Source organism: Orycteropus afer, unplaced genomic scaffold, assembly GCF_000298275.1.
Source record: "Orycteropus afer afer isolate SDZICR_OR568_19922 unplaced genomic scaffold, OryAfe1.0 scaffold00092, whole genome shotgun sequence".
In the NCBI taxonomy this organism is placed as follows: Eukaryota; Metazoa; Chordata; class Mammalia; order Tubulidentata; family Orycteropodidae; genus Orycteropus; species Orycteropus afer.
The window spans coordinates 8,162,911-8,178,892 of NW_006921679.1; the positions used below are offsets into that span (position 1 = coordinate 8,162,911).

The 15,982-nt window shown below is 40.3% G+C and overlaps 1 protein-coding gene across 1 annotated transcript in view; it reads left to right on the plus strand.

Moving 5' to 3' along the window:
- NUP58 (nucleoporin 58) overlaps window positions 1-15,982 on the plus strand; it is a 73,364-nt gene that overhangs the window by 12,518 nt on the left and 44,864 nt on the right. Inside the window, exons 2-6 of the mRNA XM_007942535.2 lie at window positions 4,568-4,710; window positions 5,828-5,863; window positions 7,640-7,789; window positions 9,223-9,357; window positions 10,847-10,957. Coding sequence (XP_007940726.1) covers window positions 4,568-4,710; window positions 5,828-5,863; window positions 7,640-7,789; window positions 9,223-9,357; window positions 10,847-10,957 — 575 coding nt within the window. The remainder of the gene's footprint in view (window positions 1-4,567; window positions 4,711-5,827; window positions 5,864-7,639; window positions 7,790-9,222; window positions 9,358-10,846; window positions 10,958-15,982) is intronic.

Sequence of the window (15,982 nt, forward strand, 5' to 3'; positions counted from 1 at the left end):
CCAGAAGGCTGGTGGTTCAAACCCACCAGCCACTCCTCAGAAGGAAGGTTGGGCAGTCTACTTCTGTAGTGATACTGCCTCGGAAACCCAAGGAGTCGTCATTATGAGTTGAGGCCAACTCGGATATCCCCTACCACCTACTTCATGTCCCTAGCTAATGGAACCAACCTCAAGGGTCACTCTCCCAGAGAAGCCTTCTCTGACCTGTAAGTCTAGATGTTTCCACTCTAGTACCCTGTAGTTAAAGTGCCTTTGAGGTATAGTGTTACTTGTTCATTGTCTGATTACAGTACTACAGTGTAAGCTCCATGAGGGTAGAGGACTTATCTGTCTTTCCTAGTAGATACAGTGTCTTGTTTTTAGAAAAAATCTGTTGAGTGAATGAATGATAAATATTCCTTTCAGTAACTGGAAACTCCATGACGGCAGGGTCTAATCTTATTGACCGCTTCTTCCTTAGTCCCTATGACAGTGTCTGTCATATGAAAAGAGGCCTAAGAGGTACTTGTTCAATGACTGAATACATGAATTATTAGGTAATAAACTAGAAAAATTTACACAGGCTTTAGAGGTACATGGATAAATTAATGACAGAAGACATCTGCCTGTTAGCGTGCTGGTGTTTTGGTTACCTTGTGCTGCTCTGACAGAAAATAACACAAATAGGTGGCTTTAACAAACAAGAGTTTATTCTCTTACAGTTTAGGAGGCTAGAGGTCTGAGTTCAGAGCGCGGGGCTCAGTGACAGCCCCTCAGCCTTGGGCTTCACCTCTGCCTCTTATTCCCGGCCCACTGAAGCTGGAGGCTTCTCTTCACTCGGGCAGCTGCAGGCTGCTGAGGCGGACAAACCCAAGGTCGATAAATAAAATAGCACAGTCCCAAGATTGCCAAACAACATGGCAGACCACTAGTTCAAGTCCAGAGACAGTCCCAAGATTGGCAGGAAACATGGCAGGCTGGTAAATAAAGACTGGGTAACATGCAGGGTCCAAGTGTGCCAAAAAGTCCAGAAACCTTTCTCAAAGCTGTCTCATATACTGAGAGCAGACCACATCCCTAAGACAGCTACTCAGCTGCTCTAGTAGATTCCATCGTGGAGTTGATGACCTGTCTCATAATGGGGAATCACTACATGCAGCTGTCCAGCCACTCAAAATCAGGCACAGCCAAGTTGACACATGACCTTAACTACCACAGCTGGTTTAGAAACATGACAGCTGCTCCTGCCCCTAGGTGATTTTGTCTCTTTTGGTAAATAATCTTGGATGAGTTACTCTCAAGGCCTCAGTTCCCACATCTGGAAAAGATGTCTAATAATATCCTGACCTCAGAAGGTTGTTGAATGAGATAAAGCATGTCACGTATGTAGCATCATGTAAGCTCACCTTCTTAAGTACTCAGTGAATGTTAGCTGTTAGGTTCACTTCTAAGTCCCCAGTTAAGGCGGGCTAAGCCAGAAACCCAAATCTGCTGCCATCAAGTCGAGGAGAACTGCCCCATAGGGTTTCTAAGGCTGTAATGTTTATAGAAGCAGACTGCCTCATCTTTCTCCCATAGAGCAGCTTGTGGGTTCGAACTTTCAGTTAGCAGCCAATCACTTTAACCACTATGCCTCTAGGGCTTCTTCAAGGCCAGCTAACCAAAACCAAAAGCCAAACTCAATGCCATCGAGTCGATTCCAACTCATAGCGACCCCTCCTTGGGTTTCCGTGGCAATATTGCTACAGAAGTAGATTGCCCAACCTTCCTTCTGTGGAGTTGGCTGGTGGGTTTGAACCGCCAGCCTTCTGGTTAGCAGTCAGATGCTTTAGGCACTACGTCTCCATTTCCGACTGGATGGAGTCAACTTTCCTTTTCCTGTACATGCTGTGACTCACTGTCAGGTAATACTGAGTTGAGGCAATAATCGGTTGGGTTTAGTGTAGCTTTTGTTTTTTTCAAGTAAATTTTGCTGCCACAGAGAAATTTCTCGTTTGCCTCTCTGATAGGGAAGAAGAAAGATTTTAATGTCTATTTTTGGGTAATGTTTCCACTTTTATTTATGAAACACCTCATAGTGTCTTCAGTTATGTTGTCAAGAAGTTTAAAAAATTGTAATTTATTGCCTAGAAATGCATACCTTTCATTGTATGTCTCTTGTATATTTATGGAATGTAAGTAGGGCACAGCTCTGAAAAATAGGGTCATTGATTTGGGTGTAATGGGAGCGTAATAACCATTTTTCTAATTTTATGTCTTTAAAATTTGCTGATTTTCCTCAAAATACCTTGGTCCTTATTCAGTTGATTAAATTTATAAAGTTCTAGCCTAAATTGGGAGCTCTGTAGTAGTGCCTAAGGCATTTGACTGCTAACCAGAACGTTGGCGGTTCAAACCCACCAGCCACTCCTCGGAAGGAGGACTGGGCAATCTACTTCCGTAGTGATACTGCCTTGGGAAACCTAGGGGGAGTTGCTGTGAGTTGGATCCAATTTGATGGCAGGGAGTTTGGTTTTGGTTATGCCTAAATTGTTGGTGAGACCTTGCAGTCCTACCCCTCCCTACCTGCCATACACTCAGGAACACACACACACACACACACACACACACGTGTACTGATGGAGATTTATTTGTTTAATCAGTGATGAACCAAGACGCAATTACCTGCCTCCCTCTCCCTTTTTCTGCTGAGAGTTGATGGCCCATCTCAAGTTCTACCTTCTTACTCAGCTCCTCCCTCCCTCTCCATTGCCCTCATATTGCTGAGTTCGTGACCTCAATTCTGTAATATGTTTGCCAGTAATCTGCATATGGTGATTCTCAACTTGTTGAAGATAGAAAATTTTACTACTTGAGTCATAACACTGCCCTCCCCCTAAGTCCCGAACATATGCACAATCTGAGTGGTTCTGCGGGCTGGTTGTGGGTTTGAGTCTGGATGCAGGTCGCTTGGGGACTGTTCTGCCTGGGGTCACAGCTGTGTTATCTTACTCCTCTGGTAAACAACTTATTCCTTGGACCCTGGGGTTGTCTTAGTCTTCATTGTACCCCCTTGCTACTCCTGGCATAGTGCCTTGCACATGTGTGTGGTTAAATTTGTAAGTGTTCGTAATGCTAAGTTAGGAATAAGGTAACTCACCCTGTGTAATGTCTTAATCTTTATTAAAAGGCCTGCAAAGTGGTTAAGGAGCTCTGGTGGCTGAGTGCCTAAGGCATTTGTGCAACCAAAAGGTTGGTGCAAAGTGGTTACTGTTACTCCATTTTGCCATCACAATGGGAAGTTGAGAGCTGAACTGGAATCAAGTTCTAACATGATGGCTTCCCCCTTAAATTGAAACATCTTAGGGCTTTTTAACATATTTAAACTGACACTGGGTTCTCTCAAATGATTATCACTGTGGACTGGCAGGAAGAGTTGTACTATAAATGGGATTTCTCATGATGTTGTACATGTTGTTAAAAACTCTTACATGATTTTCACTGTCAAGTTCTTGAAGTGTTTGGCTTCATTTCATGCTTTGTCCTCTCACCTGTATGTAGATGGCAAATTTCAGCCTCTGAAGTTTGATTGAAACAGTTGAAAAGTTTTTATTTTTCAAATTCACTTGTTTCTACTTTTGCTGCTCTTTTTAAGCCTTTGAAAGCTCTCTGCATGTGATTTCTGCTGATAAATACACCATCTTGCTGTAGGGTGATTTTGCTTTGTGGCTCAGTCTTTAGGATATACCCTCCACCCTAGCCCTAAGTTGTTACTGCTTTTTTTTTGTGGATACCTAACCACAACCCTCCCTTCAGGAATATAGTAGTAATAATGTAGGGTTGGTTAAAGGAAGACAAATTAGAGTGACTTTCTACTTCTGGATATATTTTACTTTCATTTATATTGTTTGAGGAAGAACCAATGAATTTAGTAAAGTGATCTGTATTCATAGGATTTCCTTATGGCCATATAGAAATATTCTAGGTTTCAGTCATAGGAACAAACTGATGAAAGTAGAATCTGTGTGACCTGACCTGTTCATGATTAATCCTAATCCCTGGGGCTACAATCCTGATTGCTATAGACTTCTTTTCTTGAAGGTTGATATTTTATTTTGTAAGAATAATTTTACATGCTCCTTTAAAAATTACCTTAGTGAGACCAAATAGCCAGCAATGACTTTGAAACAAAGATGAGAATTCTGTTAAGGGGGCAGGGAAACCAGATGAATGGAATCAGCAACTGGAACAGAAATGAGAATGTTTATGCATTGTGAAGAATGTAAAGCAGTGTTATCAGACAATTGTATAGACATGGTTGCATGGGAACCTAAAATGCTATGTAAACTTTCACCGAAAACAATAAAGTTCTATTAAAAAGAAAAGAAAAGAATAACCTCACATGTACATTTATTTTTAAGGAGAACAGAAAAATATTTTGATTTGGTTGGTTATTGGAAAATTTATTGTTAGTACATTTTGGATCCTGTGGATATGTTCAATGAGAGAAAAATAATTAATCCCAAGGAGTTAGTTTTTATTTTTGTTTAGTAAATATTGGCCCTAACAGATTTTTTTTTAATTTTTTTTTTTTTTTTAAATAAACAAGTAACCCTTCCGTGGGGCTCAATTTTGGAACTCTTGGAAGCATTGCCACTCCTGCAACGACATCAGCCCCTTCTGGTGGTTTTGGAACTGGGCTTTTTGGATCGAAACCTGCTACTGGGTTCACGCTAGGAGGATCAAATACAGGTAAGAAGAAGTGTTACATTTTTCAGGGATAGGCTTAGAATCTTCTCCTGTATCTCCTCCCTTTACAAGGATTGTCACTGCAAAGAATCAAGAGGGAGAGACTTAAATTAAAACAGCAAATACTAAGATGAAAAGAAACACAACGATTTGGAATTAAGACCCGGTGAGAAGCCCAGGTATGGGCTGTGATCATCTGTAGTATAAAGAAGGTGAAAAGCACACACAGTTAAAGTAATTTTAAATTACATATCAGATGATATAATAACAGCATTTTACATCATATCATAAGAGAGTATTGTTGTTTAAGTCACATTTCCCTATTTGGAGCATTAAGTAATTTAACATAGAAGAGACAGTCAGCGTCCTACTTGGCTATAACATTATAATCCATCCCTCCGAGAACTTGTTTTACATTTTTGTGTTACTAAACAATTGTTTTAATGGGAATGGGAAAAGGGCAAGAGATACAGGACTTGAAGGTTTTTGGTATGTATGTCCATAATAATAAGGCTTTTTTAAAAAATAACTTCGGGCATTTTGTTCTTACAGATGAAAACCAACATTTCGTTGGAACAGACCATTAAAGGGTTTGCTTCCTTATTTCTCTGTAGCATCAGAGCCCCTTGGTCCTTGTTACCACCGTTGGCATTGACCTTACGGCTTTGCTTATGGCCCATTTCACCACCATGCAGACAAGATGAAAGCTGTGCTTGGTGAACACGAGCAGGCCGGCCAGGCGAGTTCAGGATTCAGAATTCAGCGCCGTCGACTTGTGCACGGCTTGGAGTAGCTTTTCTCTCTCCTCGCTTAGTTTTGTTAGAAGCAATTGCCTTGGTAGCTGTTGTTGAGTTGGCCACTATGAAGCAGTAGTTAAACATAGTTTATAAATCTTACTCGCTATCAAGTTATATACAGCCTGTCATATGAAAACAAGTACTACAGGAAAATGTTTGTATTACTTAGTGGTTATGGTAGAAGATAATTATGATATGTATTGGTCTTATTAGCAATGGTGTAGTCACTTCCTGAGGGTGATTCTAAGTCTTTCCCTTATGACAAATAAACCAAAAGAATGCCTTGTGTTGATGACTAAATTTTATTTCTCTTTTGTCCCCAGGAATAGCAACAACTATTTCTACAGGATTAACTCTGGGTAAGAATTTCTGAGAAGAGATCCCAGATATGTGGTTATCTGATGAGCTAAAGTAGTTGAATAATCTTTTCAGGAGAAGCCAAAATGCAGTTCTTCCATATGTTTACTCATGCACTATTTTTTGAGCAGCTCCTACAATCCTGGCTACATGGCCTTGGGTAAAATGGCATGTCTTCTCTAAGCCTCAGTTTCCTCATTTATAAAAATACAGACAATGATGATGATGAGTAAACAAGCACATATGAAATGCCCAGCATGGTGCCTTGGACATTCAATATTAGGTTTTGGCGGGTGGTGCTGGTGGTGAGGATGGTGCTGATGGTGATGTTGGATACTGCTAAGTGCATCAGCAAGATGGTCTGTGCTTCAAGTCATCCAGTCTGGTGAGCTCAAGGGGACAGGCGTGTATTTCCAAGTTTCTGTGTGCTCTGACTGATGCTCTAACTGATGTGTGAAAGGCACTGTGGAAGGTGAGGAAGAATGAAGTAAGTGTTTATGTTGTGGGCAGGAAACATGCCAGGCAGAGAAGTGGAAAGTGCAAAGATCCAGTCATAAAAGAGGCCAGGGAAATAGGAAAGATGTATTATTCTGGGAGCTTAGGGTTCAGGGAGGGAATGGTGGGGAGAGATGACATTTGAGGAGCCAGTTGAGACCAGATGGTAAAGCACGTCCCTTTTTAAAGATAAAGGTGCTCTGATGGCATAGTGGATGAGGCATTTGGCTGTTACCCAGAAGCTGAGCAGTTCAAACCCACCAGGAAGGAAGTTGGAGTGATCTACTTCTGTAAAGATTGACAGCCTCGGAAACCTAATGGGGGTCGCTGAGTCGGAACTGCCAGCTGAGCTGTAAGTGAGGAGGCTATTGTAGTAGTTCTTGAGAGAAGGAAGGCCTGGTTCAAGGATTCGGAGGATGCCTGGAATCCAGGACTGTTTCTGAAGCAGAATTGACAAGATTTGTGACTAGTAGAATAATGGGAAGGAGGAGATGTTAGGGATGACTGTGGCTTCTGGCCTGAGCAACCAACTGTATTGAAGGTGAGGAATTCAGAAAGGGGTGTGTGTGTGTGAGATGAGATTGTTTACCAGCAGACATGGAGGGATCCAAACAGACATCAAGGTAGAGACAGCCAGTGGGGGACTCAGCTAGATGTAGACTTAGACATAGACTTAGCCTCCTGGACCTACAGCTGAAATTGTGCAAGTGAGAGGATCATTCAGCAAGTACAGGAGCAGGAGTAGAACCCTAGGGAATATCATTTAAGAAATGAACAGAATAAGGGATCTGCAGAAGAAACCTGAAGAGGCCTAGCCAGGAGGAGTAGAAAGGACTGGAGCTAATGGAACAGGAAGTCAAGACAAGAGGATGTGAAGGAGTGGAGTTGGCTAGTTAGTCTTGGAGAAGAGGGATCGTTTTTCTACTGAGACTTAAGGAAGGAGGATGAATGCTGTTCTAGAAAAATCTAGGCGTGGACTGGAAATTGGATTTCAGTATCACTGCACTGTTTGGATTGTCCTGTGCTTTTCCTAACCTTCAGGGCCATCCCTTAAGCAGTCACCATGATTTAGTCCCAACTTTGTTACTCCCCCCCCCCCCCCCACATACTTAAGTACATGCGACCTTGTTCTAAGTACAGAAAGTAGGAACACAAACTTTTAGGTGTCCACATTGAAACTGGTATAATACATGTATAAACCATTGCCATCAAGTTAATTCTGACTCCTGGCGACCTTATACTTAAGGTGAAATGGAATTTTTTTTTCCCCCAAAAAAAAACAGGAGCACCAGCCACAACGTCTGCATCTACAACAGGTTTCAGCTTAGGATTCAGTAAGCCTGCGGCCTCTGCCACACCTTTTGCTCTGCCCATTGCTTCTACCTCAGCCAGTGGTCTTACCCTTTCATCTACTCTGACATCAACTCCAGCAGGTGAGGCAGGATGGGAAAAGAAGTTGTATTTAATGGTTACATTTTAATTTTATTTGGTTCATAAGTAAAAGTATCTATCTTTATTACACACAACTTCAGTATGGGGAAATTTTTAGTTCATTCACTCAGCAGTTTTGACTTAATAGAACGATTGACTTGTAAAGAAGGAAATCAGCATTGACATGGAAACAGCAGAGGCTGATAGGGGGTTTGGCTCTGTTGACAGAGCAAAATGGGAGAGGACTAGAGGGAAACTCTACAGCTGTTAACAGCAACTGTGGTTTTTTTGTTTGTTTTTCATGCCACATTATAAGAAGAAAATAAAGTCCTGGTTTAATATATTTTTTATTTTCAAACTTTTTAATCGTTTGGGTGAATGTTTTCAGAGCAAATTAGTTTTCCATTCAATAGTTCATACAAGTTTTGTTTTCATGACATTGGTTGCAGCCTTCCTCCATGCAGCACATTCTCCCCACTTCTTTCCTGGGTTCCCGTTTCCATTCGTCCTTCTTTCCTGCCCCTTCTGCCTTTGGAATTTTGTTTTTGGCAAATGCTGCCCTTTTGGTTCTATATGGTTGGTTGTCCTGGGTAGTATGTTCCTCCCGGGTGTTATTCTTCACTTTATAGGCCTGTTTGTTCTTTGGCCAAAAGTTGATCCCCTGGATGGGTTCACTTCCAGGTTTGAAGGGTGTCTAAGGGCCACAGTCTCAGAGGTTTCTGCCAATCGCTGTCTGACCAGAGAGCCTGATCTTTTTTGTGATTTTTTTGTTCAAAATGTAGAATTTTGTTCTACACGTTTTTCCCCGACTCTGTCCAGGACCTTCTAACATGATTCCATTTGAGAGGTTGGTAGAGTTAGCTGGGTATCATCTAGTTAGTCTCAGAGTCGTGGAGGCTGGGGTTTGCATGGTCCTTTAGTCCTTTGGACCACTTGTTTCCTTACATTTTTTATTTTCTTCACTCTTTTTTGCTCTGGACAGGGAGACACCAATAGTTGAATCTTGATGGTTGCTTGCAAGCTTTTCAGACCCCAGTTGCTCCTCCCTAAAGTAAGATGTAGAACATTGTCTTTGAGATCAGCTTTGTTTCTGAGTAGCATTTCCGTGGGGTAGGGTACAGAGTTCACCTAACTCTTGGCAGGCTTAGGATTCATTTAATTTTGAAGGCAGAGTTGGTGGGCTGTGTTGAAACTCTTTCAGCTGTCTGGAATTCATTATCTAGTACCATTCTAGTATTACCCAAGCCCTCATCTCTGTCCTTGATTGTCTCTTTGAAGCCACTACTTCTCTTTATCTCAGGTATATATCTTTAAGGAGTAGTTTTTTCGAAGAGCTGATTTTATCATGGAAATCCTTTGTTCAAAAGTTACTTGCGTTTTTCTGTGGTGTTTTAGGAAAAAAGCCTCTGAAAGTTCCCTCTCTCATCTTCCGCAGCTTCCACAGGATTTACACTGAACAACTTGGGTGGAACTACGGCCACCACCACAGCCTCCACAGGCCTTTCTCTGGGGGGCGCCCTCGCTGGTTTGGGAGGTTCGCTTTTCCAGAGTACCAACACAGCAGCATCAGGTAATTGGTACTTACGTTCTAGAAATGCTAAATATTTATACTTAAATTGACCTTTTCTTTACTTTAGTCTTTTCAGTGGATCACGTTGTCTCCTGAGCCAGTATGTTTTCCTTTTATTATGAAAGCCAGATTATATTTTTCCTACATAATTGGACATCCTAGCCATAGTTTAGAAATACATTGCTTTTTTTTTCTCGATATTGACTGACAAGATGCTGAAATACGAAGAAGGGCCTATTTGAGAAGTCGTTAGATGTTCTAAAGAAACTTGTCTTTTTAATAAACAGCAACTGAAGAGTTTTGGGTCATTGTTGTTGTTAGGTGCCGCTGAATCAGCTCCAACTCAGAGTGATCCTTTGTACAACAGAATGAAACCCTGGCTGGTCCTTTGGGTCATTTAGAGCCTAAGTTTGTTATAAGGTCATTTGACTTGTTACGCCACAGTGGTACAGATGGCTTTCTGTTATAGGAAAGGGTATTAGCATATTTTGAGGGCAAGATTTTAAAACACAGATGAAATAATTTCATGGTAGTCATTAGACAAAACATGAAAGTATTGTCTGGCAAGTTTTATTTTTTTAATATTGCCTCATGCATATTAAGTAATTCTCTTTACCAAATCACTAGATGACTAAAACATGTATTTCTTTGCAGGATAAATATTTACACGTTGCTCAGAATATTTCTATAAAAGCAAAACAAAAAATATTAACCAGGCTAAGTAGAGGGTAGTTTATATGGGTTCTCTTTATTGAGTTTTTAGGTGTGCCCTGAATTTTCTTAGACTCCTGATGTAATACTCAATATTTACTTTATGGTTATATTATGGTAACCTAAAGGTGCTGTTGACTTTAATTATCATTATTAAAAAGAAACCAAAAAAACAAACCCACTGCTGTTGAATTGATTCTGACTCATGATGATTCTATAGGACAGGGCAGAACTGTCCGATAGCATTTCCAATACTGTCAGTCTTTACAGAAGCAAAGCCCAAATCAAACCCATGGCCATGGAGTCGATTCCAACTCACAATGCACCTAGAGGACAAAGTGGAACTGCACCATAGGGTTTCTAATGCTGTATTCTTTAAAGAAGCCAACTGTCAGATCTTTCTCCTGCAGGGCAGCTGGTGGGTTCAAACTGCCCACCTTTTGGTTAGCAGTCGAATGCTTAACCAGGACTCCTTTAAAATACATTGTAACAAATAAAAACTGGGTATCCACATGTATTACATTAACAAATATATCCTGATTTTTTCAATGAAGAAAAATCACAGACTCCAAACTATGCTGTTGAATTCAAGCAAGGATATCTGTCATTGTCCAAAACCTGTTCTAGAGTTAACTTCTTGTCAATTGCCTGAACTGAGTATGAAGAAAATCTGGAATCAAACGTAAAAGCATTTAGTTTTCCCATTCCTTGGTCAGTGATGGGAATTGTTACAAAGTCTTTCAGTGGACTCTGAACATGATGTCTGGTTTATTTGTAGGACTTGGACAGAATGCATTAGGCTTGACTTTGGGAACGACTACAGTGACATCAACTGCAGGCAACGAAGGCCTTGGTGGTATAGACTTTAGTAGCTTGTCAGATAAAAAGAGTAAGTAATGCTGTACTGTTAAGTTATAACAGTCCTCTTGAGGGCACTCAGCATTCCTATGTCTGGAAGATCCTTACACATTGAGTGTTAATACTTTTTCTTTCAGTTTGTTTGCAGTATTATTAATATTTCACAAATTATGCATGTATTCTGAATGTTTGAAAACACTTAGATTTGTTTATGTAGATGTCTTACATAGCCATCTTAATATGCCTGTTAGTATGTCCTTCTAGATTGAGATCATAATATATGTACACACATTGTTTTTATAATCTGTTCTTTCTCATGGCTGTTCTTTTTCAGGCTAAGTAGAGGGTAGTTTATATGGGTTCTCTTTAATGAATATTTAATGGATATTTGTCAGTGTCACTAATTTTTTAAAACATTTTAATGCTGATGAATATCAGTTTTACAAATGGATATATCATACTTTAGTTGGCCTCTGTCTTACTGTTAGGTGTTTCCAGTTTTTCACTCTGGAAAGTGTCCCTGTACAGGACGTCTTTATAGAGAGAGACAACGTGATACAATTCTAAAAACCGCCATATAGTTCAGAGTGTCAGTTCTAGAGCTAACTATGTTGTCAGGTGTCATCAAATTGCTTCTAACTCATAGTGACCCTGTGTACAATGGAACAAAACACTGCCTGGTCTATGCCATCCTCTCAGTCATTGCCATGCTTGAACCCATTGTAGCAGCCACTGTGTCAATCCATCTCATTGAAGGTTTTCTCATTTTTCCCTAACCCTCTGCTTTACCAAGTATGATATCCTTGTTCAGAGACCAGTTTCTTCTAAGAACATGACCAAAGTATGAGAGACAAAAGCTGTTCTTGCTTCCAGGCAGCATTCTGGCTGTATTTCCTCCAAGACAGATTTGTTTGTCTTCCAGCAATCCATGCTACATTCAGTATTCTTTATCAGCACTATAATTCAAAAGCATCAATTCTTCAGTCTTCCTTATTCATTGTCCAGCTTTCTCATGCATGTGAAGCCATTGAAAATGCCATGGCTTGGGTTAGGCAGATTTGCCCAATGCAGATACCTTGTTTCATTTTTTTAACTGCTGCTTCCATAGACTCTGATTGTGGATCCAAGTAAAATGAAATCCCTGACAATTTCAGTCTTTTCTCCATTTATCTTAAGGTTACTTATTGGTCCAGTTGTGAGGATTTTTGTTTTCTTTATGTTGAAATGTAATCCATATTGAAGGCTGTAATCTTTGATCTTCATCAGTAACTACTTCAAGTCTTCTTCACTTTCAGCAAGCAAGGTTGTGTCATCTGTGTATCATAGGTTGTTAATGAGTCTTCCTCCCATCCTGATGCCATGTGCTTCTTCATATAGTTCCAGCTTCTTGGATTATTTGCTCAGCATACAGATTGAATAAGTATGATGGAAGGATACAACCTTGCTGCACACTTTTCCTGATTTTAAACCACACAGTAACCTTTTGTTCTGTTCAAACAACTGCCTCTTGGTCCATGTATAGGCGGTTCTTTTCAAACAACTCTGTCTTGGTGCATGTACAGGTTCTCCCTCATGAGCTCATCAGTGTTCTGGAATTCCTGTTCTTTGCAGTATTATCATCATTTGTTAACGATCCACACAGTCAAGTGCCTTTGCATAGTCAGTAAAACATAGGTATACATCTTTTTGGTATTCTTTGCTTTCAGCCAGTGTCTGTCTGACATCAGCAGTGATATCCTTCAGTCCACGCCCTCTTCTGAATCCACCTTGAATTTCTTGCATTTCCTAGTTGCTGTACTACTGCAACTGTTTTCAAATGATCTTTAGCAGAATTTTACTTGCTAAATTGCCTGGGTCGACTGCTTATGAGCTCTGTGACCTTATTTGAGTTATTTGTCCTCTCTGTGCCTCAGTTTCTTTATCTGTAAAGTAGGGAAATTGACAGTATCTGCTTGTGGGATGGTTTAAGAATTACTGTTTATAACGAGAGCCGCACGCATTATAAATGCTGATTGTGTGTGTTTTCATTCTAAATTTTTGTCCATATTTTCGGTTAATGGCAAATACTTAGAAATAGAATCAGTTGACTTAAAGAGGAGAACATATTGGAGATTATTGGTACATAGTTTGAAACTACTTTCCAGAAAGGTTTTACCAATTTACTTTCCCAACACAGTATGAAAATGCTTCTCTTTCTGTCCCTTGCCACAGTGGATGGTGTTTCTAAATTGGTCAATCGCAATTCATTCAGAAAAGTTTTGTATGGTTATTTTGAGGTTTTTTTTTTTTCCCCATTTTGTTTTGTATCATTTCTTCTGATGAAAGCATTTTTCATTAGAGTCTATGCATACACACTGCACTGACCCTGTGTGAAGAACTTAGGCCGAGAAAAATGGATGAAGGTATGAGATAACTCAGTGTTCACACACATGCCTAATAGGCGTTTATAAGAAGGGTTTTCTATTGGACATGGGTTTTATTGTGAGGAGATGCTTTTCTAGGGTGAGTTACTGTTCTAAAATTTGGTAAAATCCTGTTAAAAGTCTTATGAAACATTGGATCATTTCTCTTTGAATGAAAATTGACTACCTTCTGAACGTAGTTTTATCTCTTCTGTTTTGATTTAGTTTTCCTTGTAGCAACTCAAAATTAGAGAACCATCCTTTGATTTTGTGGCAGCTTAGTTTTTATTCTGGTTAAGTTTGAGCAAGAGACTTCTGCTTTCCTTTACAGCTGCTTTTAGACTCCATGTGAAAGAGCAGATGGAAGCAAAGGAGAAAGAAAAATGTAAGGAGTTAGTCTCCTCTCCTCTGTTCCCCTGCCCACCATTGTCCCACCTTTATATTATGCCTAGCTTACAGTGGGGCAAACGGAATGCATAAAATAGATGCACATAGTTACCTGTCCCACATCCCCAGTGCCCTTTCATCTGTGGTACATGTCAAGGTACTTTTTTAATCTGAAGGATTCCTCATATTTTCTAGTATCCCTAAATTAGCTTGAGACCTGAAGTATCAGTGGGAGTTCATCTGGTGAAGAGTGGTAGGAAATGGCGTTTAGAGAAGAGGGAGCAGCGCGTATTGAGACCTAGAGATAGGAAGGACTGAGCTCTATGGAAGGACTCATAGAAAGCCATTGGCCGTCTGGAATAAGTGGATCAAGAAGGGGGACAAGCTCCAGATCATGAAGGGCCTTGTATGCCATGCTCACGAGTTTTGTCATAATACTGAGGGCAGTTGGGATCCATTAAAGGGTTTTTGATGGATGAGGCTTGTATTTTAAAAAGAACATTAGGCACCTGTTTAGAAAGTAGTGTGCAGGAGAGCAAGAAGGGATGTGAGGAGCTGTTAGGAAACTTTGCTAGCCATCCACATAGATTGCTGAGGCCAAGGGGTATATGTGATCTAGAAACAGGCTGGAGTTATATATATATGTATATAAATGTTTATGAGTATATAAATGTTTATAAAACAGATTATCAGAAATCATAAAAGAATGTATTAGTAAAAAACTATTGATTTCTTTGGGAAGAAATAAAATCACTTCCTCACTACTGGGTCTCACCAAATCTAAGACACCATCTAGAGAAGGGTCCCGATTTGAGATGTTAAAGTGTAAAAGTAAAAGTCTTAGAGTCAATGAAATGCAAAGTGTGGAAACATAAATGCATTTGGGTTAAAGAGTTCAAGATAAAAAAATGACACATATTGTTCTTAGGTGCTGTTGAGTCATCTCCAACTCCTAGAGACCCTGTGTATGAAAGAACAGAAGCACTGCTCGGTCCTGGGCCAGCCTTGTGATCCTTGCTACATCTGAGCCCATCATTGTCACGACTGTGTCAATCCATCTCATTGAGGGCCTTCCCCTTTTTTGTTGATCCTCCACTTTACCAAGCAAGAGATCCTTCTTCAGGGAGTGGTCCCTCTGACAACATGATCAAAGTAGGTGAGACGAAGTCAGGCCACTCTCGCTTCCAGGAGTATTCCACCTCCACTTCTTCCAGGACAGATTTGTTAGTTCTTTTAGCAGTTCATCATACTTTCAGCATTCTTTGCCAACACCACAACTCAAAAGCATCAGTTTTTCTTCAGTCTTCCTTGTTCATTGTTTAGCTCTCACATGTATATGAGGCAATTGAAAATACCATGGCTTGTGTCAGGCACACGTTAGTCTTCAAGAGGACATCTTTGCTCTTCAGCACTTGAAAGAGGTCTTTTGCAGCAGATTTGCCCAATGCAATATGTCATCTGATGTCCTGACTGCTGCTTACATTGGTGTTGATTTTGGATCCAAGTAATGTGAAGTCTTTGACAACTTCAATCTATTCTCCATTTTTGTGATGCTGCTTACTGGTCTAGTTTTGAGGATTTTTGTTTTCTTTATATTGAGATATAATCCATACCGTAGACTGAAGTCTTTAATTTTCATCAGTAAGTGCTTTGAGTCATCTTCACTTTCAGCAAACAAAGTTGTGTCATCTGTGTATCACGGGTTGTTAACGAGTCTTCCTCCAGTCCTGATGCCATGTTCTTCATATAGTCTAGGTTCTTGGATTATTTGCTCAGCATTGCAGATTGAACAAGTATGGTAAAAGGATACAACCCTGACACACTCCTTTCCTGATTTGAAACCATGTAGTATGCCCTTACTCTGTTCGAACAACAGCCTCCTGGTCAATGTACACAATCATGTGTTCTAGAATTCCCATTCTTCTCAATGTTATTCATAATTTGTTATGATCCACACAGTCAAATGCTTTTGCATAGTCAATAAAACCCAAGTAAACACCTTTCTGGTATGCTTTGCTTTGAGCCAAGATCCTTCTGACATCAGCAGTGCTATTCCTTGTTCCGTGTCTTCTTCTGAATCCAGCTTGCATTTCTGGAAGTTTCCTGTCAGTATACTTGCTAAAACGGCAAGGAGGCCACATGTTCTGACCTCCTCTAACCCTACAAGGGGAAGGCAGGATTACCAGCAGTAACCCAAGGCCTATTACTGCAAGGCCAAACATGCTGCCTCCCTCCAGCCCTTTCACCAACCGTTCCTCCCAAAGCAC